The 27,881-nt window shown below is 51.2% G+C and overlaps 1 protein-coding gene across 2 annotated transcripts; it reads right to left on the bottom strand.

The window, feature by feature from the left end:
* Window positions 1–993: 993 nt before the first annotated feature.
* NAGPA (N-acetylglucosamine-1-phosphodiester alpha-N-acetylglucosaminidase) lies at window positions 994–9,907 on the bottom strand. Of its 2 annotated transcripts, XM_028519949.2 has the most exons (11): window positions 9,750–9,907; window positions 9,196–9,651; window positions 8,157–8,296; window positions 7,154–7,262; window positions 5,992–6,120; window positions 5,306–5,511; window positions 5,156–5,203; window positions 3,989–4,117; window positions 3,643–3,774; window positions 3,493–3,556; window positions 994–1,774 (listed from the first exon to the last, which is right to left on the bottom strand). In XM_028519949.2, the coding sequence occupies exons 1-11, from the start codon at window positions 9,821–9,823 to the stop codon at window positions 1,567–1,569; spliced, it is 1,695 nt and encodes a 564-aa protein (XP_028375750.1). In that variant the 5' UTR covers window positions 9,824–9,907; the 3' UTR covers window positions 994–1,566. The 2 variants fall into 2 exon arrangements, with proteins under 2 accessions (XP_028375750.1, XP_035876849.1); XM_036020956.1 differs by lacking the exon at window positions 5,156–5,203.
* Window positions 9,908–27,881: the final 17,974 nt, after the last annotated feature.

The following is a 27,881-nucleotide window of genomic DNA, read 5'->3' as shown; positions in this document are numbered from 1 at the left end:
GCTCGCACAGAGCTGCAGAGCCGCAATTTTCCACCCAAACCAGCACAGCCAAGGATGGGTAGGGAGGCCCTCTGCAGAGGCTGAAGCTTTCAGGACAACTTTCCACAGCCTGTTGCCTCAGAGCCTCTGGGGCACTCCGTGTACATTCCTGGGCCCCTCTGACCCTGACACTGATTCAGTGGGTCTGGGATGGGGTCCAGAAGTCTGCAGTCCTAGAACATTCCTGGGGAATACATGCTGCCCTGCAGCCAGGCTCGGAAAGTGTGCCTTAGGAACATGCGGTGATCCTAAGGTGCCTGGGAACTTGCTTGAGCTCTTGCCACTACGTCCTACCCTTGAATATCAAATTGGACAGAGGCTGCTTGGTGCACTGAAAGAAAGCAAAATACAAAATGAACCTTCCAGGTGGAGCTGAAATGCAAGCTGCTAAGCAGTGTGATACTTATTCAGGGGGCGGCTGCCAGGCACCTCCCAAAGACCCTTCACAGCCCCAAGTTACAAACTCTGATACTCACGAGGCTGGGAAGTAACAGGTGAGGGGAGCTGGCTGCTGGGGCTGCAATGAGCTGGAGGGCCAGTCTGGGGGCTGTAGATTCTCGGCTCTGGCAAGCCGTTGCTTTGGGAGGGTACCAGCTGGGGTCACTAGCTTTCTCTCTCTTTAAAGAGAAACCAGAAACCTGGAGTTGTTCATCTCTTTTAAACACTGGTAACTAATTTCTTTTAAAATGCAGTGTGCACTAAATCTTTTCCATTCAAAGTGTGGTTGGGGCAGCCTTGGTACCACCTGGGAGCTTCTTAAACTCTCCGCCCCCGGCCAGAATCTGCATTTTAATAAGATCTTCAGATGACTCATGTACCCATTAAAGTAAGAAGCCCTGAGTTACACAGGATACATCAGGGAGCTGGAGGAGCTCTGGGCTGCCTGTCTGTGACTCCTGACTCAGGTAATGCAGCCTCACCTGTTATGACCCAGGAGTGACCTGAGGTCCAGAATTCAGCCACTGCCTAAGGGCTCCTTTAATTATATCAATTTATTCAAGTATAAAAACCTTCTCGGTGGTAGGATGACAAAATAAAAAGCCTGTAAACATGATTTCATCCCCCATCCCTTCTAAGGAGCTTCCTGTGATAGGAAATAGAATTCTCGTTGGCAAACATGGTGATGTGCCATAGTCCCTTTAGTCCACCCCAGTCCAGCGGGGCTGGCTGGAGCCTGCCACTTGGTCACGATGTGCTAAGTTCCATTCACTAGTGGCTCCTGCCCCAGGAGACTGGAGGCTCTTTGGCAGAAGCCCCTGGGGGGCCAGCCTCATAGCAGCAGACACAGGCAGGCAGGAAGGAGTCTCTCTCCAAGGAACATTGTATTGCTCAGGTTGCTTGTGCCATGGCAGACATCCGGGGGAGGGCCGAGGGCCAGGTAAGGGCTGAGGCACAGGTGCTGTCAGAAGCTTGGCTTGGCACTGGGGCTGAGATCACCCACAGTCAGTGGCCTTGGACTTTCCCCTGCAGAAGTCAGATTGCTTAAAACGAGCCTCCAAAACAGGCCAGGAGGGGCAGCTGGAGGTGTCAGTCCTTGAAAGAGGTGCAGGCGTCACCCTGCTGCTCCTTCTCGGCCGAGAGCTCCCCGTTCATTTCCTGCAGCGGGTGGTAGACATAGGACCCATCCAGGTGCCGGCTTCGCTCTGCTCTGGCGCTGAGGAGCAAGGACACGTTCACTACCATGCTGATCAGCAGAAGGAAAACCAGGACCAGAGTAAGGGCCAGCCAGGTGGTCCTGGGGGCAGGAAAGAAATCCCAGATTCAGGGCTATGCAGTGTTGGGGGGTCATTCCTCCCTCTCACTTTGCTCTTCTACCCAGAACAGGCAGACAGGGTTGGGGCCTCCAAAGACCCCACAGTGACTGTCAAGGAGCAAAATAAGCCTTTTTGTGGGGCTGAGGCACAACTACAGACATGTGTTTGGGGAGCAGTGGGAACAGCTGCTGTGTGGGATGCAGCCAGTGCTGCTGTATCCCCTGATATTTCAAGAGAAATCACTAAAATAAAAGGGTTTTATGTAAATATTACTGATTTTCAGATGTTGTTAATAAAGCTTTTAAAAATGTTAAATTGTGCCCTGGTTGGTGTGGCTCAGTGGATTGAGCACAAGCCTGTGAACCAAAGGGTCACTGATTCAAATCCCAGTTGGGGCATGTGCCTGGGTTGCAGGCCAGGTCCCAGTGGGAAGTGCACGAGAGGCAACCACACATTGATGTTTCTCTCCCTCTCTGTCTCTCTCCTTCCCCTCCTCTCTAAAAATAAATAAATAAATAATAAATAAATAAATAAATAAATAAATAAAATCTTTTTCAAAACAGATGTTAAATTGTGAAGACCAAGTCAAATGACCTAACCCAGCCCTGGGATTAGTCCTGTGCTCCACAGGACGCTGACCACAGACAGACTGGACTCTGCTCCAGGGCCCTCAGGGCAGACAGAGCAGGGAGAATCGACATCCCTTTCTCCACAGCAGGAAGTGGGAGGGCGCAGAGCAGTGTCTTTCAGTGACCCTTCCTCCTCCCTCTGAATGTTCGGCTGAAACCCTCAAAGCAGAAGAGAGCACTGGCAGATTGCCGGTGCGGGGCTTGCAGCCACACCTGCCAGCCCCCGTGGCTCCTTTCCCTCGCTGGTGGATTCTAGGTCGGGGGTGGGAGGTCCCCAAAGTCTGACTCCTGAGAAGCTTGAGCTTAAGGCCAGGGGCTGGGGCACCTACCCCTGCTCTGGTGCATTCTGAAAGCACATTTTCCTGTTTCCTCCAGGCCTCACCCTACCAGACTCACTGGGTCAGCCTCCCCAGGAGGGACCTGGCACCTGGTCCCAGGTGCTGCCTCTGGAATAATACTGGGGAACTCTTCATTCATACCCACACCTGGTTCCCACCTCCGAAGGGGACTGGGTGAAGCGGGTCAGGCCAGGCACCCAGGCCTGGGCTATGGGAGGTGAGAACCACAAGAAGCAAGGTCCTTAAAGCAGGTCCTGGAACCGTGAATGCCAGCATCACCTGGAGTGCAGGTGCCGGGCTGCTCCCCAGACCTCCTGAGGTGGAAACTCCAGGGATGGGGCCTAGCACTCTTTCAATACACCATCCTCCTCGAGGTCAGGTTTGAAAATAAAGCCTTGTTTGAAAACAAGGCCTGAGGGTACACAGGTGCCTGAAAAATGATGCTAGTTCCTTGAGGCTCAGTGCTTCTGTACTGGGAGCTGAGAACAAGCTGTGAGTGTCATGACCAAGGACAGTAAGCCCATGCCCAGCTCCCTCGACTCCCATGAGGCTGGTGACCAGGGTCCTTCTCGCCATATCCCACTGAGCATCAGCTGTGACTCTCCCTGTGCTCATGTTGGAGAAATGTCACCTAGATGCCCAGCTGCCACCTGTTAGTCTTGCCCAGTCCCTTGAAGGTAGAGGGAGGGGGTCTCCTGCCACCTCTGCCCCAGGTCCCACTAAAGCACCTACCCAGTGAGAAGGGAGAATTCTCTTGTCTGCAGGGGGACCTCGGATGGCTGGAGACACTGCTTCACTGTAAGACACCAGGGTGAGGCTGAGGGTCTGGGAGGGTCCTAGTCTGCCTTCTCCTGTCCCCAGGGGCCCTGGGAGGGGCCATACCTCGGGAGAGAATGCTGCTCAGGGTGGGTGTCTGGGTGAGGTTGCAGTTGCCAGTCTGGGGGTTGCAGGGACACTGGTGCTCACACTCACAAGGCTTCTGGCAGCCTGGCCCGTGCCAGCCAAGGGGACACTCTGCAGTGAGGAGACAGGGATGCAGAGGTGGAGGCACCCCTGGCAGAGCCTCTCTCTGCACTGACAGGGTAGGCCCAAGGTGTGTACAGACTGGGCTAAAAAAGAGGTGCACCCACCTACATACATCCTCCCGCAGGCCAGCCCCTGGAGGTGCCCTGGGTGGTGCTCCCTCCTGGCTGACTCAGTGAGCCAGGAAGGAGCACCGTCTACTTACCCTGTACACAGCTGTCACCAGTGAAGCCAGGGGGACAGGTGCAGGTCCCCAGAACTGGGTCACAGGTAGCTCCATTCTGGCACTGGCATTTCTTGGCACAGTCCTCCCCGAAGGAGCCATTGCTGCAAGCTGGGATGGGGGAAGGAAGGTCTTTGCAAAATCTGGCCCCGTCCCTCCCAGGCTGGGACTGACAGGGTTGCAAATGGACCTCAGTCACGCTGAGTGGCCTTTAGGCTCACATATTCTCCCAACAGTTACTGAAAATGTGCCAGGCCCTGAGACTGTGCACTCATGGAGCTTCCAGTCGAGGAGGGCAGGGGGCCAGCAAGTTAGAAAGCAAATATCAAAGTACAAACGAGGAGAAGTACTGCGGGGACGTGACCTCTTGGCAGCAGCAAACCACTGCCAAGGGGTGGGGTGGGGTGTGGGCGGCGGCCTCCAAGGACCGGACATCAGGCCGAGGCTTAGAGACAAGCAGCAGAGTTGGTACAGTGAGCAGGGAGGGGCCAGAGCACCCAGGGCCTGTCAGGTCACACTGAACAGCATGAGTTTCTCACCAGGTGTGAAAGAAAGCCACTGAAGGGTTTAAGCTGTGTATGGTTGTAGTGGGCTGAATTGTACCCTGCCCCCACAAAATATGTCCTAATTCCTAGAACCTGTAGATGGGAACTTATTTGGAAATAGGGTCTTTATAGATACACTTAAGTGAAAGATCTTGAGATGAGATTTTAGATTTAGAGTGAGCCATAATCCAGTGACCAGGGGTCCTTGGTAAGATAACGGAGGGAGAATGAACACATAGGAAGGCCGTGTGAAGACGGAGGCAGAGACTGGAGTGCTGTGGCCACAAGCCAAAGGAATGCTGGAAGCCGAGAGCTGGAAGAGATAGGAAGGGTCCTCCCCTAGACCTTTCAGGGAGAGCACGACTCTGACGACACCCTGAGTGTCAGAGGACACACCTCTTTTGTTTTAAGCTGCCTTATTTGTAGAATTTGTTGCAGCAGCCTCAGGACACCAATGCAGTGATTTACAAGTGAGGCGAGTGCAAGAGACACGAGGCAAGCAACGTGCAGACCAAGAGGCAAAGATGAAGGCAGCTGCCACAATTACCGTACCCTCTCCCCGTGTGCATGGGGGCTGGGGAGGGGCTGGCCTGGTGGCTTTTACCTTCACTGCAGTTGGACCCTGTCCATCCAGCTTCGCAGCGGCAGCCGGCTGCCAAGACAAGACCGAGAAGGTCAGGTGAGGGCCCAGGCAGAGATGGGCAGGAAGAGCTGGGAGCCCCGCTTACAGCTGCCTCCCCAGAGCCCCACTCACTCTCTGTGCACAGCCCGTGCTGGCTGCAGTTGGAGGGGCCACACTCCAGCTTGTCGCAGGCGGCGCCCGACCAGAAGTGCCCTGTGCACTGGCAGTGCCCTTCCACACAGGTCCCATGGCTGTTGCAGTCAGGTGGCTGGCAGCGGGGCTTGTGCACACACACCACAGTGGATACACTTCGAGGACAGCGCCACATGTTGTCCTGGCTGCAAGGGCACACAGTGTTTGAAGAAAGGCCGCAGTGCCGGCCATCCCTGGCCAGCTCCTCCAACCTCCTACTGCAGCCCACGAGAACTGCCTTTCCCCACTGCCCCATCTCCAAACTTTTGTAGGTTCTTCATAACCCCCATAGTCCCTCTCACCCCAGGGCCTTTGCATGTGCTGCTTTCTCTGCCCAGAAGGCTCTCCCACCCCATCTGCCTACCCACCCCCTCTTCCTTCAGATCTCAGCTTATGCGTCATTATCCTCAGAAAGTTTTTTCCTGACTAATCAATCCCCTTTCACCAGCTTAGGCAGTACTGGTACACTATGTATACTTCCTATAAGCAGTGAGAGGCAGGGATCCTGGCTCTTCCTGCTCACTGCTGAATCCCATGGCCTGGCACATAGCAGGTACTCAGTATTTGCTGAATGAGACAGTCCAGAACAGGCCTGGATCTCAAGAAGGAGACTCTGGTGTGTTTACCAGTGATCTGACGGGTAACTGGCCAAGGTCCCATTGAGCACGAAGGTAGCAGAGCCCCCTCCATCCAGGTTGATGGCATTGACCACGTCCTGTTTCAGCAGGAACTCTGCCATCTCCCACAGGTTGATGCTGCAGCACAAGAGCGGCACTGTTGACAGAGCCTACCACCACTTCTGGTGGAATTCTTCATACTTTCCATGGTAGATGGTATCGTGGTGGCAAGAAAATTTCTAAATGGCCTCCCAAAGATGCCCCACCTGAGTCCCCAGAAGCTGTGAATATGAGAGAGACCACGCCCATGGTGATGGTGTGCTACATGGCACAGCTGTCCACAAATGGGGACACTGTCCTGGGTTACCTGGGCAGGCCCGGTGGAATCACAAGAGCCCTTTCAGAGAACTTTCTCTGGCCAGTGGTGGAAGAGGGGGTGAGAGAGACTGGAAATCTGAGGGGATCAGAAGGATCTGACACATCTGCTGGCTTGGAGGTGGGGAGGGTCACACATGAGGAGGCATGTGGGTGGCTGCAGGAGCAGAGGCCCCGGCTGGCAGCCAACAAGGACACAAAGACCTCAGTCCTATAACTGCAAGGAACTGCATTCTGCCAACAACGTAAATGAGCTGAGAAGAGGGGTTTCCCCCGGCCCCCAAGAAGCTCCAGATAAGTGCCCTGCCTGGCCAATGGCTTGACTGTGTTGTGGAATGCCCTGAACAGAGCCCAGTGAGTCCTCTGCACTCCTGACCTACAGAACTATGATGTAACAAGTGGGTGCTCATTTGTTATACAGAAATAGCACAATACGCTCTTTACAGAGCAGGAAACTGGGGCTCAGAGGGGCTGAGTGACTTGTCTATGGCCACAGAGCTGGCAGATAGCCAAGCTGTGACTGGCATTGAGGTCTTCTCCCTGCTAACTCTGTGATCACTTCCTTCCACTCCAACTGAGGCTCAGGAGGGAGGATGCCTGAACTGGGGGGAATGAGAAGAAGGGTGAGGGGTATGATGAATTCTTGAAAGTGGTACAGACTATGGGAAGGCAGGGGACAGATGGGTATGAATACCCCCAGGGAACAACTGGAGGCCAGAGGCGAGCCATCGGTGGGTTCAAGTTCCTCAAAGCAGCACTCAGCCCAGACCCAGAGGCTCTGGTTCCTGGCACTCACCCCCGCTGTTCTGTTTGCCCATCTGCATGGAAGAGCACCAGCTGCCCCTTCCGGTCATGGCCCACAGCCGTCCTGGCTGATATCACATTCACAAATTTGCTGAAGGAACCTGGAAGAGAAGCAGCTGGGCTGATCACCGGCCCATGGGAGGCCCTCTGGCTCTCACTACTACCTCCCGCCAGTCCAATGTTACCTCCCAGTCCATGCCATCAGGCGTTTCACTGCTTCCCCACTGCCCCATCCCTGTCAGCCTCACAGAGGAGCCAGAGGGCTCTTCTTAAAGTGTAAATCAAGTGATGTCAGCCCCCAGGGGAAAGCACTCTTATGGCTTCCACTGTTCTTAGAGAAATATCCAAACACCTTTCCAAGGCCCAGCATGAGAATCCTGGTCTGCTCTTCTACCTCATCACCCTGCAGCCACTTTCTGTTCCTTCTGGCTGGACTGTATTTCTCCTCAGCTATTCTCAGGGCTCGCTCCTTCTGATCTAAGTCACCTCCTCCATGAAGACATCCCTGACTGCTCATTCTAAAATAGGCCAATTCTACATTAGGACCATGGTGTCCCTTCCCTGCCCCAGCATTCCACATTTCAGTGGTTTTCAAACTTGAGTGTCCACCAAAATCACCCAGGGGGGCTTGTTAAAACACAAAGGTGTGGGCCTCACCCTCAGGGATTCTGATCCTGTGGGTTTGAAGTAGGTCTGAAGCTCTGCATTTATAACAAGCTCCTGGGTAACACAGATATTGCTGGTCCACGAACCATTTTAGCAGCACTTCTCTATTCCCTTTGTCAGTAGCCCCTTTCCCGCAACGTCATTTTTTTTTCTTTCTTAGCATTTACCGCTTCTTTTTAGCAAATTATATTTTCTCTTGTATATTGAACAGGCACCTTATCTGTCTTAATCCCTGATCTCTAATACCTAGAATAGTACTTATTGAAAGGCTTCCTCCACAGCCCCACTGCTCCTTGCTCTCAGGAGTGCTGATGCCACCCCAACTCCACCTGTCTCCTGTGTCTCTTCGCACTCAGCCGCCTGGCTCTCATTGATGTAGATGCTTCCATTTCGAATCAGCCACACGACCCCACTGAGCAGTTGCACAAATGGATTCTCAGTGTTCAGCACCTCCTCTTCAGACAGATACCTGGACACAGGGAAGGTGTGAGGTTCAATTACTAGCAGGGGCAGCTGTGGGTGGTGGGGTTCCTTCTCCACCCCACCCTCAACAACTTGGCTGCCCCAGGAACCTGCCTGGTCCTGATCCCAAAAGTAGCCTTATAATCAGTCTACACAGTCTAGGCTACATATCATTCAATAGGAACCTTCAATTTCCCAGGCCGTCATCCTGGCCAAACTTCCACCTGGTGTCTGTACAGCTCTTAACTGGCTTCCTTGCTTCCACTATGGTCTTCCAGCCTAGTCTCCAGCCAGGGTAAGAGCAAGCTTTCAAATAACAAAAGTCAGTCCTATCATCCATCCTCTGATACTCAGCCCTTCCTTCAGTCCTTCATACACACCAAGCTTCTGTGCACCTCTGAGTTTTTGCATTTGCTGTTCCTTCTGACTGCGATGCTCTTCCTGCAGTTCTGACCCTGGCTGACTTGTGATTAATCTTCAGGCTTCTCAACTCAGAGGTCACCTTCTCAAACAAGCTTTTCCTGATCACCCTCCCTAAAATCAGCACTGTATTTACAATTGGTTCACCGTGTTCATTGCTTCACTGCACATATACAATCTGAATTCATCTACATTATCTCATTGGCTTTTGTTTATCTTTCCTAGCAATGGGAGAGGTCCGTGAAAGCAAAGGCTGTTTGTGCCTGCTCACTGCTATACATATCTTCAGTATACAGCACATTATGTGACACAAAGCAAGGGCTCAGGGGTGACAAATGAACCCTGCAAGTTGGTTATCACTACCCTCATTCTGCAGATGAGGAAACAGGCTCAGCTTGGCTAGGTGGGTTGAATATGGCAGTACTGATACAACCCAAATCTCAGGACATCTGTCCACAACAGTCGCGGGGCTCCCTGCTTCCTCACCCGGTGACCAGGGTCCCGTCGCGGCGAATCCCGAACTGCGCGTTCTGTAGCCCCCCGGCGCTGCTCACCCGCCGCCCGTCGCTCACCACGTTCCCCAGGCACTCTCCGGTGTCCATGCGGAAGAAGCCGCCGTTCTGGGCGACACTGCAGCCGGCCTCCCGCACAGTCTCTTCCACAGTGGCGCGGCGCCTCGACGCGCAGCCGCCCAGCCCACCGGGCTCCAGCACCGAGAAGGTGCGCAGGGGCTCCGCGGCCCGCGTCAAGTGGCCAGTCACGGCGCGGCCCGCGAAATGCGAAACGAAAGTGCGCACCGAAGGGCCGCGGGCGCCGGGGCTCGCCGGGGAAGGCTGCCAGCTCTCGTGCTCGCGGCTGCCGACAGGCACCCTGGCGCAGTCCCGGGCGGGGCGCGCGCGCAGAGCGGGGTAGGGCAGCAGCAGGTCGTCGTCCAGGGAGGCCCTGTGGGGTAGGGCGGCCGCGAACTTAAAGGGCTGCGGCTGGGCAGAGGATCCCCCGAACCTGGCTCTCCCCCGACCACCCTCGAGAGCTGTACTCACCCCCAGCTGAAGCCGTCAGACACCTTCCAGAGAAGCATAAGTAAGAGAAGCCGGCCACCCATGGAGGCCGCCATGTTGAATTCGGGCCTCTGGTCACGTGGGCTCGACCCACGTTACTCCGGACCTCTGGTGGAAGCTGACGGAATTGGTATCTTCCTTCCGATAAGGGTATCGTGGGATCTCGTCCTTTTTTGGGAGGGTGTGTGGCGCTGGGGTGGCGGCGGGAACTTTTAAAGTTGATGTAATTTCAACCCTACAGAAGTCGCAAGAGCAGTATAAAGAACTCCGGTATAGGGGTAAAATTGGGACAAGTGTAATAGAATAACAACTAAAAAAAAAAAAAAAAGAATTCCGGTATACCTTTTACTTATCTTTGTCAATTGTTAACTTTGCTCCATTTAATTCAGTATTTGTACTTTATTCATGTGCATTTTTTCTAAACCATTTGCAGCCAAACTGCAAACATCATGATCCTTCACCTCAATAATAAACTATGTGTCTTACACAAACACGGACATTTTCTTGCATAACCACAGGCCAGTTAAAAATCAGGACATTTCATATTGGTAGAGTTCTATTAACTATTCATAGTTCATATTAGAATTTTATCAATTGTCCCTATAATGTCCCATTAAAAAAGAAACAAAAGGCTCCAAGTGGAGTAAGTTGTGCTAAACCCGACATCACCAAACAGAGACTTGATACTTAACCTAATTGCAATTTCAGCCCCTCTCAGGAAGGTAATCTTAACCTGTCAGTCTGGATTTTCCTGGTTAGCACTACAGAGGTAAAATGTATAGACAAAAAAAGTGTCTCTGTGAAAAGTAGCCTCATAGGGTAACCTCACAAGTTCTTAACCTGGGCAGGCCATGCCCCCAGCCTGTAACTTCTGTAGTGAAAGGTTTGTCTTCGCTTCTAGCAAGCCAGGTCCATTGTTTCTGTGCATCTACGTTAACACAGCTTTTAAATCCTCCCCTTTTAGGTCCCTCCTTCTAAAGCAAGAGAGCTCAAATCTTAAACGTCTGTAACCCAATCCCTGCCTTGCTTTCTCCCACTTTCCTGTAATCTTCCTTACACCCCCTCCTTAATCTCAAATGCGTCAACTGTTACTCTCTGAAGGGTTTTTCTTAATCTGTTGAGATCTTGCTTCCAGGCATATCCTGTGTTTAGCTCAAATAAATTACTATAAAAATTCTCTACAGATTTGGATGTTCTTATACCAACATGTGCCTGATAGACCCCTTTTGTCTCTTGAAGGGAGTGATCTTGCCTGAAACAACCCACTCTTTTTCTCCCGTGTATAAAAGCCTTGCATTTTAAACATCTCTTTGGAACTCCTTTCTAATCGCTAGATCGGATGCTGCCTGGCTCGTGAATCATCTAACAAAGCCAATTAATTCCTCAAATTTATGAAGTTGAATTTTGTTTTTTAATAGTCATTTGTAGCTAATTTCCTCATGCGTCTTTGGTCTCCCTGAATCTGGAACAGTTCCTTAGTCTTTCTTTGTCTTTAATGATCCTGACGTTTTGGAAGAGGATAGACAGGTCAGTTAGACAATTTGCGGGGATCCTTGTTAAAATATTGAGAATTTCAGGATGTCGAGAGCAGAGTGTGAAAGCAAGCATGGGATCCCTGTGTGCCCAGGCAGGCCCTGATGCCTGCACAGGCCGGAAGCCCATGAAGCTGGCCTGTTATTTTGTAGCACGTACTTCAACACTCCTTTGAGAGGACACTTCTTTTCAGGCCTCTGTTCCAGGGCAGTGTCCAGGGTTAGGTGGCATCTAACCCTGCAACACATGGCCACCTAGGAGCCAGCGCAGGTCTGGCTGGCCTTTGGTGTCATCGGCACTCAGGGCCAGGCCATACCCTTACTGTCCACAGTCAGTATGATTAGCGCTTGAACTCAGACCCCTCTTTGAGCCAGTGCTCCCAAGGGCCTTTCAGGGTGAGTATATGGGGTTGGATTGTATCCCCCCAGAAACATGGAACATGACCTTCTTGGGAAGTAGGATCTTTGCAGGTGCGATTAGTTAAGATGAGCTGATACGGTAGTAGAGTGGGCCCTGAATGCTGACCGGCGTGCTTATAAGAAAAGAGACACATGTACAGACATTCAGAGGGAAGGTAGCCACGTGAAGACAGGCGGAGACTGGATCGAGGCAGCTATGAGAAAGAGTGCCGAGGACTGCTGGCCCCCACCAGGAACTGGGAGAGTGGGATGGAACAGATTTCTTTCTTCAAGGCTTCAGGGGCCTGCCGACACTTTGGTTTCTAAACTAACAGTCAGTGACCTCAAACAGGCCCCCAAGAGGTTTTCTGGGGCCTGTGGGTGAACCAAAGTTAGTTGACTTCAGGTAACCACACTCAAAATGACTGCTCCTGTCGGGGATGAAATGACCTGGTCTGATGCAGATACACTGATGTGGAAGGGGCAGTTCTTTCTCCTCCAGGCTGCCAGAACAACCAGCAAACCAGCAAAGGCCTGCCACCAACTTCCCTGCTTTTGGAGTCCTCCTTTCTCTGTATATCAACCAGGAGCTGGCAAGTGGTGGGCATTCTCTGGCCAGTTCTGACCTTTGGTCTTCTCCCTACTCTGATGTTCGTCACTCCTTTGCCAGGTTGTTCTAAGTACACAAGTGCCACAGAAATTCTCCATTTGAATTGAGCAGCCTGTCACATTAATTAAACAAGGAGGCCATTAGACTGATGTGGTTCCAATGCCATGGCTGCCTATACAGTAAGTAACCCAAAAGTTAAACCTGGAAATGTCTTGAGGTTATGATATCAAAATGCTAAGGACAGCCATAAACAGTTAACAAGGCTTTGAGCTCTAGCCCATCAGTTTCCTTCTGTTGCTTCCCCATTTTCTCCACAGGAGTCTTCCCCTGGCTCCTATGGCCCTGTGCTCCAAAGCACCTCCTATTTGGTGCTCCCTGATTTGAATTGATTTTTGCCCAGATAAACCCTTAAAATTTTAAATATGCCCCAGTTTATCTTTTAACAAGCTCAAAGCCACAATTCCAGCCAAATCAGCTAACTTCAGGGCCTTCTTCTTTGCTCACACCTGTTCTTCCTTTGGAATACCTTGGTCCCCTCGTAGCATCCTCATCTGGGCTCCACTGAGGCAGGACAGTGAGAAGCTAGGGAAATTTCTTGACAAGTGGAATAAGGGAAACTGAGACAAAATAATTAAACAAGGCCAAATGATTGAGCAACTTATGGTCAGCTAATGAATCACAAGGTTTTATCTTCCATAATCAGGGACACTTAGGAGCAAATGATTTATGTGTTCCAGACCATCCCAGGGCAGACTGACCTTGGTCCTGGTCCCTGGTTTCTTTTCAATAATGTGCTTTAAAAATAAAACTAACCAGAAAAATAACCTTGATCCCATGATACACACATTTTGATGAATCAACATCTTGAAGGAGACACCTGAATGCTAATGAATATTCTGTTAAGACCCTCCCTTGAGGCCTCCCCTAGGATTCTGGCCAACAGCCAAAGAGATATAAAAATCCTCAAGACAGAGAATCCAGGGGGCCTTCTCCCTTGCAGGAGCATGCCAGCCTCTTCCCTTTCCCCACTTCTCCCCCCATAGGCACTGGTCTCAGCTTTAACAGACACACTCAATTCACTGCACGCTTTCACTAGAGCACACCCACACCTTCTATTTCTGCTATTCCCCCCACCCCCAACTCTAAGGTACCCCCTGAACCTAACTCCAAGGCCCCCTGTTTCCTCTTTCTCTCTGCTATTGCTTCTTCTATCTTAAGCCCTTCCTTTGTTCCACTGTCCTTAGCTTTAATAAGCATACTCTCAAAATCACCTGGACTCATGTTGTGAAATTTTTTCTAACAAAATCAATACTCACAGACCACTGGCCGAAGGCAGACCTGCTCTGGGCCCAGACCCCATCTGGTAACACTGTAACATGGTACAGCCAGGGTGGGGGGCAAAATAGGGATTTGAAATAGGGTCAAGAACTCAAGGTGTCCATGAAATATTAGGATGTCCTCACCCTTTCCCCTTCAGGTGAGTTGGGGGAAGGGACAAATGGAGCAGGGCCTTTGAGAGCTGTTTTGTATAGCAGCAGCTTTGTGGCTAACCTCTGGTGTGGTCATTTAACATTTCTATAACCTTTGATTGGTTACATAGATATGTTAAATAGCTGTGGCCTTGCTCTGAGCCAGGGGAATGGAAGTAACTTCCCCACCAAGATGTAACTGGGAGGTAGGTCCCCTGCCTTACAGTGCCTGTGTGAGAGCTTGGAGAAGATTGGCTCCAGGACATGGGGCCATGCCTGCCCAGACCCAGGATGGCAGCCCAGTAAAGCTGGAAGGATATGAGAGGGCTAGCAAGTGTAGCCGATGGTGGGAGAAGGTGGATATGGGGCTGCAGAGGAAGATTGGCGCGGGGATTTAAACCCAGAGGTGGCAGCCATTGGAGGGGGAACCACACAGCCGTGGTAGCGCAGACAGAGAACTACAGCCATTTCAAGGGGGAGAACCACTCGGTCTTTAGCACAGTGGGGACTCCCCCAACCTTGTGAGAATCACCATGCGGCTTTAGGAGAGAACCGCCACTCGGCGACTGTCCCCCGCACCCCCCCCACCCCTGCAGCCATTGAGGGGGAGAACCCTGCAGTTTTGGCTGAGTGGAGACTCCCTCGGCCATTGTGCAGAGAGGACCATGGGGCTGAGGCAGTGGAGAGAGAACCTCGAGGCTTTGACAGAGTAGGGACTCCCGCAGCTTTAGAAGGGGGAACCATCACCTGGCTTTAGCAGAGATCCCGGTGACAGAGCTGATGGTGCTGGGAACTGAGGGAAGCCTACCAGCCAAGACGGATTACTGAGAAGAACCAGTAGCTCTGGTTCTAGCTCTGGTTCTAGCTCTGTGGCTCAGGGCTGCCTGAGCCACAGAGTTCAACAGAACTTTCCTGAGATACGGTACCACAGACTGAGATACGGTACCCCAGACTGGGCAAAGGGAGAAGGAAGGACTGTGTGTGCTTGTGGGTGCTTTAAGGGACTTTAGGAATTTGGTGAAGACATCGGGTCCCTACTTGAAGTTTGTATCGCATTAACTAAACGTTCCCTTTCCTTTTCACAAACCTCTGGCATTGAGAGACGTCTTTCCTCTGGCGGTGGACATAACAAACCTGGGGGCTTCTTCCAATAATAGTTTATCGTCCCAGGCCCCCTTGTCTGTTCTGTAACAGGATTTGGCCACCCAGATGGGACGGTAATTGTCCGTGGCAGACCGACCTTCTCAGGTGCGAGAGAGTGAGGCTTAATTTCTCCGCACTCCTCCTGAGGGCATCGGCCGCCTATCATGCCTGGAAAGGTGAAAAGGAGAAGAAACGCGGGGAGAGAGAGCAGAGACGTGGAAGTGTTTTGGTTGAAAAGCACTTGGTTTCTGAGTGCTTTTTTTTTTTTTGTCTCCGAATAATGGAGCGGGGATTTTGGATAATGAATCTGGAACTACCTGGTCTTTACGCCATCTGTAACGTTTGCTTGCTTTGTTTGAACTTTTGCTTGCTTTGTCGGAACTGTCAGAGTAGTTCTGAGCCAGTCCCTAAGTGGAGCCCACTGGGTAGAATCCTAAGGGATTGGGAGAACTACTGTGCTAAGTCGACATACAAGATTCCCTTGACTAAGCAGTTAATGGTTTATTATCGTAACACGGTGTGGCCCACTTATGCTTGGGGTGGTGAGCTGGGATGGCCACTGAATGGTTCTTTGAGTGACTGCATCATTGCTAGATTGAAACAGTATTGCTGGCGGTATGAACTATGGGAAGAATGACACTATCTTAATGCATTTATAATATTGCACAACAGCTTTGTGCCAGAGACAGGGGGGCGTGTGATGGTCCAGAAGAGAAAAGTGGTCTCAGAACCCCTCCCTGATAGTCGAACACAGGAAGAGAGAGAGAATGAGGAGATAAACCTCATTGATGCTCTGAACCCAGGGAATGGGAGCTCGCAGACAGGGGGAAGTCCAGTGGTGCTGCGACCTCCCAAGAGGTGGGGGCCACCAGACTCCCCAGCCCTTGCAGGTGGGAGAAGTGTCCACCACAGATACGCGAGTTGGCTCCTTTAGCTATCCTCAGCAGCATATGGGAGGGGACCCCTTGGCGCTCGAAACCAGAGCCAGCTGGCTGGCACCATGTTTACAGGTGGGCGCATCCTGCGTTCTGCCGCCACCTTCACAGGTGGGAGGGCCCTGCGCGCTGCCTGCCTGTGGGGCAGCCCAGCCCCAACGGGTGGGGTTCGGCTCGGGAGCACTGCCGCCACCTTCACAGGTGGGAGGGGCCTGTGCACCGCCTGCCTCTGGGGCACCCCAGGCCCAGTGGGTGGGGGGGTCGGCTCTATAGTCCGGGTGCCCCAGCAGGTAGGAGGTGCCTGTGCTTTGCCTCCGTCCAGCCCCCTTGTGGGTGGGGGGCTTCTCCGCGGGACACCGCCCTCTGCAGGTGGGAGGTGCCTGGCCCCCTGTGCAGGGCAGCTAGGCCCTGGGGCACCACCCTCTGCCGGTGGGAGGGGCCTGGCCCCCTCTGCAGGGCAGCTAGTACTGGGAATGAGCTCCTCCCAGCTAGTGGACATAGCCTTTAAAGTGTACAATGCCCAGGAAGCAGGGAAGGCAAAACGGGCCACGGTGTTTTTGGAGTTAGCCCAGGGAAACCAAAAGAAGTGGGGCCCTAGGGCAGAAAAGGGAAACTCGTTGGGTCAGAGGCAAAAGGGGCCCTACGGAGAAGAAAGGCGCACTAGGCCGTAATCAATGTGCCTATTGCAAGGAGGAGGGGCACTGGAGGAATGAGTGCCCCCATGGAAAAAGGGGAAAGGAACCAGGGTTAAAAGAGAATGATGGTTAAATCTGGATGCGAAAATGATGTGTAAAGGTTGTGACAGTTTTCAACCTGGAGTAGAGGAACCCTGAGCTGCTTGTTTTATGGTTTCATGGAAAAAGAGCAAATTTGTAGCTGAAGACCTAGGAAAGGTCTTCACGTGTAACCGGTTGGGGAGCATGCCTTTGCCACTCGGGACCCGGGAAGGGTCATTTGGGGCTGACGAGTGCTTCAGCCAGAGGCAAAAGGGGCATGTCTCCGCCAAGAGACCGGACCTGAGGGAGCATGTCTCTGCGAGGCACCAATGGACGCATTGGTGCAAGAGAATGCTTCTACCTGTGTATTATTCTGGGACTCTAGGTTTTGGATTTGGCTCTGTATCTGGTCTGAAAAGGAAATTGAGGATTCCAGGGAAGGTTGAAACTTCACCCTCTGTAGGAAAGTTTTGAGAAGCCTGGTGGATATCAGAAGGAAAAGGATTTTCCTTCACGCTTTGTATTTTTCTCCCTCCCTGATCCCTCCAGAATTTGGCATTCTGAAGGAGTGAGCGATAATATAAGGTTTCTTTGCATAAAAGCAATAAGAGCAGTCGTTCGTAGTGGTTTTGTTAACCAAGACTTTGACTGGAATGTCACGCCTGAAGGGGGCATGTATGGGTTCCGGTCGTCACCGGAAAGCCCTGAGGAACTGGGATTGACTTGTGAAGCGAGCGTATGCCCACGAGAAAAGCCTGGTACTTTGGTTGCTTGTGTGGTTCATGGCAGTCTTTCCAGGGAAGGAGCGAAGGCTGCTTTCCTGAAAGATGGCCAAAAGGAACCTGTAAGCACAACGGGAGCCTCAAGGATTTGAGTGAAACAACTGGTGCAGGCGAAGCCAGATGGCGGATGTGTGGCTCTGCTTCTGTGCCCCAAGGTGGGGGCGGACTGAGAAGTCGATCGAAAGGCTGCCGGTGTGAGTTCCAGCCAAGTAGACTCAAGGATCGTAAGGGATCCAGGCTGCTCTTGGTGTGTTTATGCAAACGAACAATCAAAATGAAAAGCGGGACTCAAAGTAGTCCCTTTAGTAACAGTGAGGGTGAGCTTAAGGAGAAAAATTACGGTTTGAGGAAAATACAACACTCAGTGTTAAACATCAGAAAGGGCGCAACTAACTGTCTTGAAAATTTGCTTTTCAATTTACAGGCACAGAGGATCTGCCAAATGGCCACTGTTAAATATCATTGCAGCAAGGGCCTTGTAACAAGATGTCGTCCCAAAGAAACAGTCTCACAGGCGCAGAGACTGGCTTGGGAATTTTTGTGTAAATGCACCTGTGTGTTCTTCTGTTTTTGTAGGGCATATGCCTAGAACCTCATTACCTGAGTGATTGACGGGAATACAGGCCTCACTTACGGAGCCCATTTTCATCGTGTCTGTCTGAGACTCAGCGGGTTGGGTGAACCTGAAGGGTTGGGTTGGTGAAGGGATCGGGCGGTCTGTGGGCTTCACTTTAGAACTGATTTCCCGTTTTCTGTCTGGATGGCTTGGACAGAAAGGGCTCAGAAATCTGAAAGGAGGGAAATCCTAACATATTCCCCTCGGCCCGAGTGAAGTATAGTGGGCCACAAGAGTTTCGGATAGGTGTAGCGTGCCTTGCACACCTTCCTCCTGATAAGCCATTCCTTACCTAAGCCCGTGCCTTTGTCACTTAGTGGTTATGATTTAATTGTGCCTTCCAACTTTTTCCAAAATCCGTCACCTCCAGAATATGAGCAGGACGCCAACGGTCCAGTAATGCTAGCCTTGGGACAGCGAGCCTGAGACTTCCTGGTGACAGCCAACTGACCAGGATTCTGTAAGGTCCTTCCCCTTACAGGAAGGACTCCCTCCCTGCTGCACCCCCCACCCCCTTTCAGGGCACCCCTGACCCATGGGTGGGTAGAACAACGTCCATTTCCAGCCGGAAGCAGTTACAAGAAGATGAGACCTTCGTCCATTGTCCTTTGTGAGATTATAAAGTGGGTGCAAATCTGAAAGGAGGGATGGTAACAGGGTGCAGCCAGGAGGGGAGCCTCAAATAGGGATCTGTAATAAGATCCAGAAGAGCCTGGAGGTAATTGGCTCCACACCACAGGGCCACACCTGCCCCGAATCTGGCAGCTGTAGCCAATTGTGAGAGGAGCCGGGAATGGGGCTTCAGTGGAAGATTGGCGCTGGGATTTAAACCGAGACGCGGCAGCCATTCGAGGGGGAGAACCATGCCCAGCCCTGCAGGAGAGAACCACACAGCTTTAGCCGAGTGGAGACTCTCGCGGCCCCGAGGGAGAGAACCACGCGGCCTTGACGCAGTGGAGACTCCCGCAGCCCTGAGAGGGAGAACCACGCGGCTCTGGCAGAGTGGGGACTCCCGTGGTCCGGGGAGAGGGGACCGCGTGCCTTTGCCAGAGCAGGGACCCCCGCAGCTTGAGGAGATACGGTACTCTGGACTGGGCAAAGGGGGAAGGAAGGAAGGACTGTGTCTGTCTGTGGGTGCTTTAAGGGACTTCAGGATTTTTGGTGAAGACATCGGGTCCCTACTTGAAGTTTGTATCGCATTAACTAAACGTTTCCTTTCCTTTTCACAAACCTCTGGCATTGAGAGACGTCTTTCCTCTGGCGGCGGACATAACAAACCTGGGGGCTTCTTCCAATAATAGTTTATCGTCCCAGGCCCCCCCTTGTCTGTTCTGTAACAGGTTTTGGCCACCCAGATGGGACGGTAATTGTCCGTGGCAGACCGACCTTCTCAGGTGCGAGAGAGTGAGGCTTAATTTCTCCGCACTCCTCCTGAGGGCATCGGCCGCCTATCATGCCTGGAAAGGTGAAAAGGAGAAGAAACGCGGGGAGAGAGAGCAGAGACGTGGAAGTGTTTTGGTTGAAAAGCACTTGGTTTCTGAGTGCTTTTTTCTTTTTGTCTCCGAATAATGGAGCGGGGATTTTGGATAATGAATCTGGAACTACCTGGTCTTTACGCCATCTGTAACGTTTGCTTGCTTTGTTTGAACTTTTGCTTGCTTTGTCGGAACTGTCAGAGTAGTTCTGAGCCAGTCCCTAAGTGGAGCCCACTGGGTAGAATCCTAAGGGATTGGGAGAACTACTGTGCTAAGTCGACATACAAGATTCCCTTGACTAAGCAGTTAATGGTTTATTATCGTAACACGGTGTGGCCCACTTATGCTTGGGGTGGTGAGCTGGGATGGCCACTGAATGGTTCTTTGAGTGACTGCATCATTGCTAGATTGAAACAGTATTGCTGGCGGTATGAACTATGGGAAGAATGACACTATCTTAATGCATTTATAATATTGCACAACAGCTTTGTGCCAGAGACAGGGGGGCGTGTGATGGTCCAGAAGAGAAAAGTGGTCTCAGAACCCCTCCCTGATAGTCGAACACAGGAAGAGAGAGAGAATGAGGAGATAAACCTCATTGATGCTCTGAACCCAGGGAATGGGAGCTCGCAGACAGGGGGAAGTCCAGTGGTGCTGCGACCTCCCAAGAGGTGGGGGCCACCAGACTCCCCAGCCCTTGCAGGTGGGAGAAGTGTCCACCACAGATACGCGAGTTGGCTCCTTTAGCTATCCTCAGCAGCATATGGGAGGGGACCCCTTGGCGCTCGAAACCAGAGCCAGCTGGCTGGCACCATGTTTACAGGTGGGCGCATCCTGCGTTCTGCCGCCACCTTCACAGGTGGGAGGGCCCTGCGCGCTGCCTGCCTGTGGGGCAGCCCAGCCCCAACGGGTGGGGTTCGGCTCGGGAGCACTGCCGCCACCTTCACAGGTGGGAGGGGCCTGTGCACCGCCTGCCTCTGGGGCACCCCAGGCCCAGTGGGTGGGGGGGTCGGCTCTATAGTCCGGGTGCCCCAGCAGGTAGGAGGTGCCTGTGCTTTGCCTCCGTCCAGCCCCCTTGTGGGTGGGGGGCTTCTCCGCGGGACACCGCCCTCTGCAGGTGGGAGGTGCCTGGCCCCCTGTGCAGGGCAGCTAGGCCCTGGGGCACCACCCTCTGCCGGTGGGAGGGGCCTGGCCCCCTCTGCAGGGCAGCTAGTACTGGGAATGAGCTCCTCCCAGCTAGTGGACATAGCCTTTAAAGTGTACAATGCCCAGGAAGCAGGGAAGGCAAAACGGGCCACGGTGTTTTTGGAGTTAGCCCAGGGAAACCAAAAGAAGTGGGGCCCTAGGGCAGAAAAGGGAAACTCGTTGGGTCAGAGGCAAAAGGGGCCCTACGGAGAAGAAAGGCGCACTAGGCCGTAATCAATGTGCCTATTGCAAGGAGGAGGGGCACTGGAGGAATGAGTGCCCCCATGGAAAAAGGGGAAAGGAACCAGGGTTAAAAGAGAATGATGGTTAAATCTGGATGCGAAAATGATGTGTAAAGGTTGTGACAGTTTTCAACCTGGAGTAGAGGAACCCTGAGCTGCTTGTTTTATGGTTTCATGGAAAAAGAGCAAATTTGTAGCTGAAGACCTAGGAAAGGTCTTCACGTGTAACCGGTTGGGGAGCATGCCTTTGCCACTCGGGACCCGGGAAGGGTCATTTGGGGCTGACGAGTGCTTCAGCCAGAGGCAAAAGGGGCATGTCTCCGCCAAGAGACCGGACCTGAGGGAGCATGTCTCTGCGAGGCACCAATGGACGCACTGGTGCAAGAGAATGCTTCTACCTGTGTATTATTCTGGGACTCTAGGTTTTGGATTTGGCTCTGTATCTGGTCTGAAAAGGAAATTGAGGATTCCAGGGAAGGTTGAAACTTCACCCTCTGTAGGAAAGTTTTGAGAAGCCTGGTGGATATCAGAAGGAAAAGGATTTTCCTTCACGCTTTGTATTTTTCTCCCTCCCTGATCCCTCCAGAATTTGGCATTCTGAAGGAGTGAGCGATAATATAAGGTTTCTTTGCATAAAAGCAATAAGAGCAGTCGTTCGTAGTGGTTTTGTTAACCAAGACTTTGACTGGAATGTCACGCCTGAAGGGGGCATGTATGGGTTCCGGTCGTCACCGGAAAGCCCTGAGGAACTGGGATTGACTTGTGAAGCGAGCGTATGCCCACGAGAAAAGCCTGGTACTTTGGTTGCTTGTGTGGTTCATGGCAGTCTTTCCAGGGAAGGAGCGAAGGCTGCTTTCCTGAAAGATGGCCAAAAGGAACCTGTAAGCACAACGGGAGCCTCAAGGATTTGAGTGAAACAACTGGTGCAGGCGAAGCCAGATGGCGGATGTGTGGCTCTGCTTCTGTGCCCCAAGGTGGGGGCGGACTGAGAAGTCGATCGAAAGGCTGCCGGTGTGAGTTCCAGCCAAGTAGACTCAAGGATCGTAAGTGGTCCAGGCTGCTCTTGGTGTGTTTATGCAAACGAACAATCAAAATGAAAAGCGGGACTCAAAGTAGTCCCTTTAGTAACAGTGAGGGTGAGCTTAAGGAGAAAAATTACGGTTTGAGGAAAATACAACACTCAGTGTTAAACATCAGAAAGGGCGCAACTAACTGTCTTGAAAATTTGCTTTTCAATTTACAGGCACAGAGGATCTGCCAAATGGCCACTGTTAAATATCATTGCAGCAAGGGCCTTGTAACAAGATGTCGTCCCAAAGAAACAGTCTCACAGGCGCAGAGACTGGCTTGGGAATTTTTGTGTAAATGCACCTGTGTGTTCTTCTGTTTTTGTAGGGCATATGCCTAGAACCTCATTACCTGAGTGATTGACGGGAATACAGGCCTCACTTACGGAGCCCATTTTCATCGTGTCTGTCTGAGACTCAGCGGGTTGGGTGAACCTGAAGGGTTGGGTTGGTGAAGGGATCGGGCGGTCTGTGGGCTTCACTTTAGAACTGATTTCCCGTTTTCTGTCTGGATGGCTTGGACAGAAAGGGCTCAGAAATCTGAAAGGAGGGAAATCCTAACATATTCCCCTCGGCCCGAGTGAAGTATAGTGGGCCACAAGAGTTTCGGATAGGTGTAGCGTGCCTTGCACACCTTCCTCCTGATAAGCCATTCCTTACCTAAGCCCGTGCCTTTGTCACTTAGTGGTTATGATTTAATTGTGCCTTCCAACTTTTTCCAAAATCCGTCACCTCCAGAATATGACCAGGACGCCAACGGTCCAGTAATGCTAGCCTTGGGACAGCGAGCCTGAGACTTCCTGGTGACAGCCAACTGACCAGGATTCTGTAAGGTCCTTCCCCTTACAGGAAGGACTCCCTCCCTGCTGCACCCCCCACCCCCTTTCAGGGCACCCCTGACCCATGGGTGGGTAGAACAACGTCCATTTCCAGCCGGAAGCAGTTACAAGAAGATGAGACCTTCGTCCATTGTCCTTTGTGAGATTATAAAGTGGGTGCAAATCTGAAAGGAGGGATGGTAACAGGGTGCAGCCAGGAGGGGAGCCTCAAATAGGGATCTGTAATAAGATCCAGAAGAGCCTGGAGGTAATTGGCTCCACACCACAGGGCCACACCTGCCCCGAATCTGGCAGCTGTAGCCAATTGTGAGAGGAGCCGGGAATGGGGCTTCAGTGGAAGATTGGCGCTGGGATTTAAACCGAGACGCGGCAGCCATTCGAGGGGGAGAACCATGCCCAGCCCTGCAGGAGAGAACCACACAGCTTTAGCCGAGTGGAGACTCTCGCGGCCCCGAGGGAGAGAACCACGCGGCCTTGACGCAGTGGAGACTCCCGCAGCCCTGAGAGGGAGAACCACGCGGCTCTGGCAGAGTGGGGACTCCCGTGGTCCGGGGAGAGGGGACCGCGTGCCTTTGCCAGAGCAGGGACCCCCGCAGCTTGAGGAGATACGGTACTCTGGACTGGGCAAAGGGGGAAGGAAGGAAGGACTGTGTCTGTTTGTGGGAGTTTTAAGGGACTTCAGGATTTTTTTGATGAAGACATTAGGTCTCTAGTTTAAGTTTGTATCACATTAACTAAATATTTCCTTTCCTTTTCATGAATCTCTGGCATTGAGAGATGTCTTTCCTCTGGCGGAAGATGTATCGGACTTGGGGACTTCTTACAGTAATAGTTTATCGTCCCAGGCCCCCCCTTGTTTGTTCTGTAACAGTCTCAGGTGTACTTCCCCAGCGCAGACCGTTCCAGTAGAATGAGTGGCCAGAGGGGAAACCAAGGCAGGGAGGAGGAGGGGTACTTGTCCCACCTACTGACTCAGCAGTCCTTGAAATTCTGTGTATCTTTTCCATTGTCTGGGAAAGATGGAAAGATAGCCTGTGAAGCTGTGCGTTTATCCCAAGGCCTGAAAGCCTGGAAAGGGCCTCTAGTGCCTAAAGGAAGAAGCACATTCTACCTTTGGGTCCCACTAATGCGTTTGGATTGCCCCCCCGCCCTTCTTGGAAAGTTAGCACCACCTTTATCTGTGAATCAATATGTAACTTCTTCACCCTCCTCCATCCTGCCAACTCTGTAAGTCCTCAAAATAAAGCATGTTTCTCTTGCTCTTGACCTCTAGCTCTGGCCACCCCTGTGCTTGCCACGCTGGCCTTCGGCTACCCTTACCCTGCTTTTCCCTGAACATAGGCATTTCATCCCCCCACATCCACCTTACGTAGGCCCGAGAATGGATCACTGGTAAACCCTGCTTGCATGCTAACAGAGTTGCTCATCTGTAATTCTTTTAGTGCCTTGGTGAGAAGATCAAGTTTCTCAGAGTTTCCTGTAACAAGACCACAGCGGGCACACAGCAGGTTCTCAGAATAAATATTTGTTCAATATTTATTGAACAAATGGATGGGGATGATGCCATCTGCTAGTAAATACTAGCTAACAAAAACCCTGGAGGTGATGTGGATGCTGGGTTTCATAAGAAAACTCACATTTTGCAGCCACTTGAGCTCATCTAAACCTCAGGCAGTGTGCAAGGGGCTTCTCCTGCACCACTTTATTGGATGCCCTTATGAATCCTAGAAGGTGGGTGTTACTAAGGTATCCTTCATACAGAAAAGGAAATGGAGGCATAGCAAGGGCTCTGGCCCTTGGTCACCCAGCCGTAAGATGAGGCAGCTGGTTTGGAAGCACTGCCACACGCTGGGGTCTGGGCCTGGAGTGGGGCTGCCTCATGCCCGCTGGTAACTTGTGGGTTCTTGACTTTGTTTAGGAAAGATTTCACAACACTGGTCTAGGTGATTTTGAGAGTACTGTGGAAGAAAGGGGGCCACATATTAACCTGAGAAGCTCAGGGGAGGCCTGCGAGGCAGCCTTACAAACTCAGGGACCTAAAGTAACCACAAAGGATGGTCTAAAATTAAAACTTATTAACTAAAAGCAGTTCATGGCAGGTAGTCAATCTTTACCTTAACTGAGCCTGTCTATTGTCTTTCTGCATCTATGATAACATACCTTTGGAATGTCAAGGTAACTTCCGTTTTTTCCAGTCCCCTCGGGCACCAGCTGAGACCACAAATCCTCTCTTGTATTGTTATCATGCTAATTGTTGACTGTTAACTACCCTGTACTCACCTGTATGGTATCCTGTATGTAAAAGAAGTATGTGTCGGTCGTTTTACCTTTCGTCCAATCCCAGAGGCTTCCCTGCTTTGCTTTTTCCTGCCTCCTCTATCACCAGTGCATTTCATGTAACCCCTTTATGGCTCCTCCTTTGATTCTAATGTATAAAATAAGGTAAATAAATAAAGATAAAATAAATGCCATTCTCCTGAGCATTTCTCAATCTGTTGAGATATTGCTTCCTGGCGATTGTCATTGGCTTGGGTCAAATAAACTCACCAAAAATTCTGTGCAGGTTTGATTGTTTCTTACTTTGACAGCACATGTATTAAAGCTAGGGGCAGTGAAACAGAGGAAGGACTTAGGGTAGAAAAAGCAACAGGAGAGAGTGTAGGTGGGGCTGCTTTGCCTCTTTAAGAAACAGAAGTCACAGTAAAACAAGTGAGCCCACTGGGAGGTCAGAGAAAAGGGGCTTGGAGACAGGTTCAGGGGTTAGCTAGGGATGAGAGGCCCCTGTGCACTGCCCCCCCCCCCCCGCTGGGCTGCACGTCTTGTGGGGTCCTTAGAGCTCAGGAGCTTCAGGCCCCTGGGGGAGAAAGAGGGAGAACGAAGAGGTGTGGAGTGTGCTCCTGGGAGGGAGAGCTCACCCTGGATTCTTTGTCTTGAGGCTTTTTATCTTTCTTTGGCCACTGGCTGGAATCCTAGGGGGAGGTCTCAGGGGAGGGTCCTAACAGAATGTTCATTAGCTTTTCAGGTGTCTCTTTCAATATGTTGATTCATCAAAATGTGTGCACAAAGGGTCAGGGTTATTTTTATGGCTAGTTTTATTTTTTATAAGATTTTATTTTTAGAGAGAGGAAGGGAGGGAGAAAGAGAAAAACATCAATCTTGAAGGAAACATCAGTCATCAGTTGCTTTTCGCACAACCGCAATCCCAGACCTGGCCTGCAACCCTGACAGGGAATCAAACCAGAGGTTTTCTGGTTGGCAGGATGACTCCCAACCCACTGAGCCACACCAGTCAGGGCCTGGTTCATTTTATTTTCAAAGAATGTTATTGAAGAGGGACTGGGACCAAGGCCGGTCTGAACTGGGATGGTCTGGAAAGTGGAAACTATTTGTTCCTAAGTGTCCTTGGTTATAGAGGATAAAACCTTGTGATTCATTAGCTGGCTGTAAATTGCTCAGGTTGTTTGCCCTTGTTTAATTATTTTGTCTGTTTCCCTTATTCCACTTGTCCAGGAATTCCCTAGCTTCTTACTATCCTACTTCAAAGTGAGTTCGTAGCCCTCTGCTCTTCTGCCTAGAAGCAAGTTCTTTCTCAGGTGGGGATGCATGTTTGTTTGGGAGTCTGGAAAACCAAAGCTGCTTTTTATTTTTTTAAAGATTTTATTTATTTACTTTTTAGAGTGAGGGGAAAGGGAAGGAGAAAGAGGGAGAGAAACATCAATGTGTGAGAGACACACTGATGAATCGCCTCTTGCAGGCCCCCAACTGGGGAATCCAGCCTACAACCCAGGCCTATGCCCTGACCAGGAATCGAACCAATGACCTGAGCCAGAGACCTTTGGTTCACAGGCAGGCACCCAATCCACTGAGCCACACTATAAAAGCAGCCAAAGCTACTTTTTATAAAGCCTTTTTTAAGTATTGTAAACTAAGATCATTTTCTTATGTTTGTGTTTTGTATCTACTATGCAAATGCTATGAGTGTGTTTACAATATCTTAGAAATAACTTTCAGGTTTTGAGAGGTGGATATTCTGTCATATGCTCTATGTCCTGTGTGGGCAGGTGGATGGCATTAGGGATCCCCTCACTCTGCACGGACTTGGAGGCTCCAGTTTCTCCTGCAGTCATTTCCCACCCTGGTTTGGTAACTTAAGCCTTCTAAAAACAATTGGTGTCAGGCTCCAGTGACTAATCCATCTGAACTCAGGGAGGATGGGGAGGTAAGGCCTAACTGTCCCTAGTCTGGTTATGCATCTGTCTTGGTAAACTTTTGTTTCTGAGGCAATGTGAAAGAAATCTTGATGCATACAGGATACCAAGTGGATATTAAATTCTGGCCCCTGAGTCCCCAAGAAAACTACAACTCAAAAGCAAGTCAAGTACTGGCTGGTGTAGCTCAGTGAATTGAGCGCAGACTGTGAATCAAAGGGTCATGGGTTTGATTCCTGGTCAGGGCACTTGCCTGGACCAGGTCCCCAGTGAGGGCCATGTGAGAGACAACCACATGTTGATGTTTTTCTCCCTCTGTCCCTCTCCCCCCAAAAAATAAAATAAAACAAAACACAAATCAAGCCCTGGCTAGTGTGGCTCAGTGGATTGAGCTCTGGCCTGCGGATTGAAAGGTTGCCGATTCAATTCCCAGTTAGGACACATGCCTGAATTCTGCAAGAAAGAACAGGTCAATGTATTTCTTGTGCATTGATGTTTCTATCCCTGTCTTAAAATAAATAAAAATTATTTTAAAAAATACAAAAAAAAAGTGCAAGTCAAACTCGTGGACAGGATCCAGGAAAGTTCCTGTGGTCCTGCCAACTTGAGAGCAGTTTCAGGAAAGCTTCCAGGGGTGGCAACAAAGAGTAGACAGAGGAGGCTAACTCCCAAAGGAAAGACCTCCCCCCACCCTGAGTGTTTTAATTTAGATTCTCAAATATGACTAAATTGTCACATAAGGATGATCAGCTGTGATTTCCCACTTTGAAACAAAGCAAGATGACGGGTTTGAAGAACTCTCTAGCCCAAGGACTGGGTTTTAGCTGTTTTTTCTACCCTGGAATCTAATTTTGGTGCCTGTCTGACGCTAGTCTGAAATCAGCACCACGGACAGG

Source organism: Phyllostomus discolor, chromosome 3, assembly GCF_004126475.2.
Source record: "Phyllostomus discolor isolate MPI-MPIP mPhyDis1 chromosome 3, mPhyDis1.pri.v3, whole genome shotgun sequence".
NCBI classification, from domain to species: Eukaryota; Metazoa; Chordata; class Mammalia; order Chiroptera; family Phyllostomidae; genus Phyllostomus; species Phyllostomus discolor.
The sequence above is the reverse complement of the archived record's forward strand: the minus strand, read 5'-3'. Positions and strand labels throughout refer to the sequence as shown.

Bases quoted from the DNA above. Each gene is read 5' to 3' on its own strand.
- NAGPA (XM_028519949.2), bottom strand. From the start codon at position 9,823: ATGGCGGCCTCCATGGGTGGCCGGCTTCTCTTACTTATGCTTCTCTGG. The intron at 7,263-8,156 runs GTGGAGTTGGGG...CTTCTCTTCCAG, and splicing joins CGAAGAGACACAGGAGACAG to GTTCCTTCAGCAAATTTGTG. The intron at 3,557-3,642 runs GTATGGCCCCTC...GGTGTCTTACAG, and splicing joins GAGCAGCATTCTCTCCCGAG to TGAAGCAGTGTCTCCAGCCA.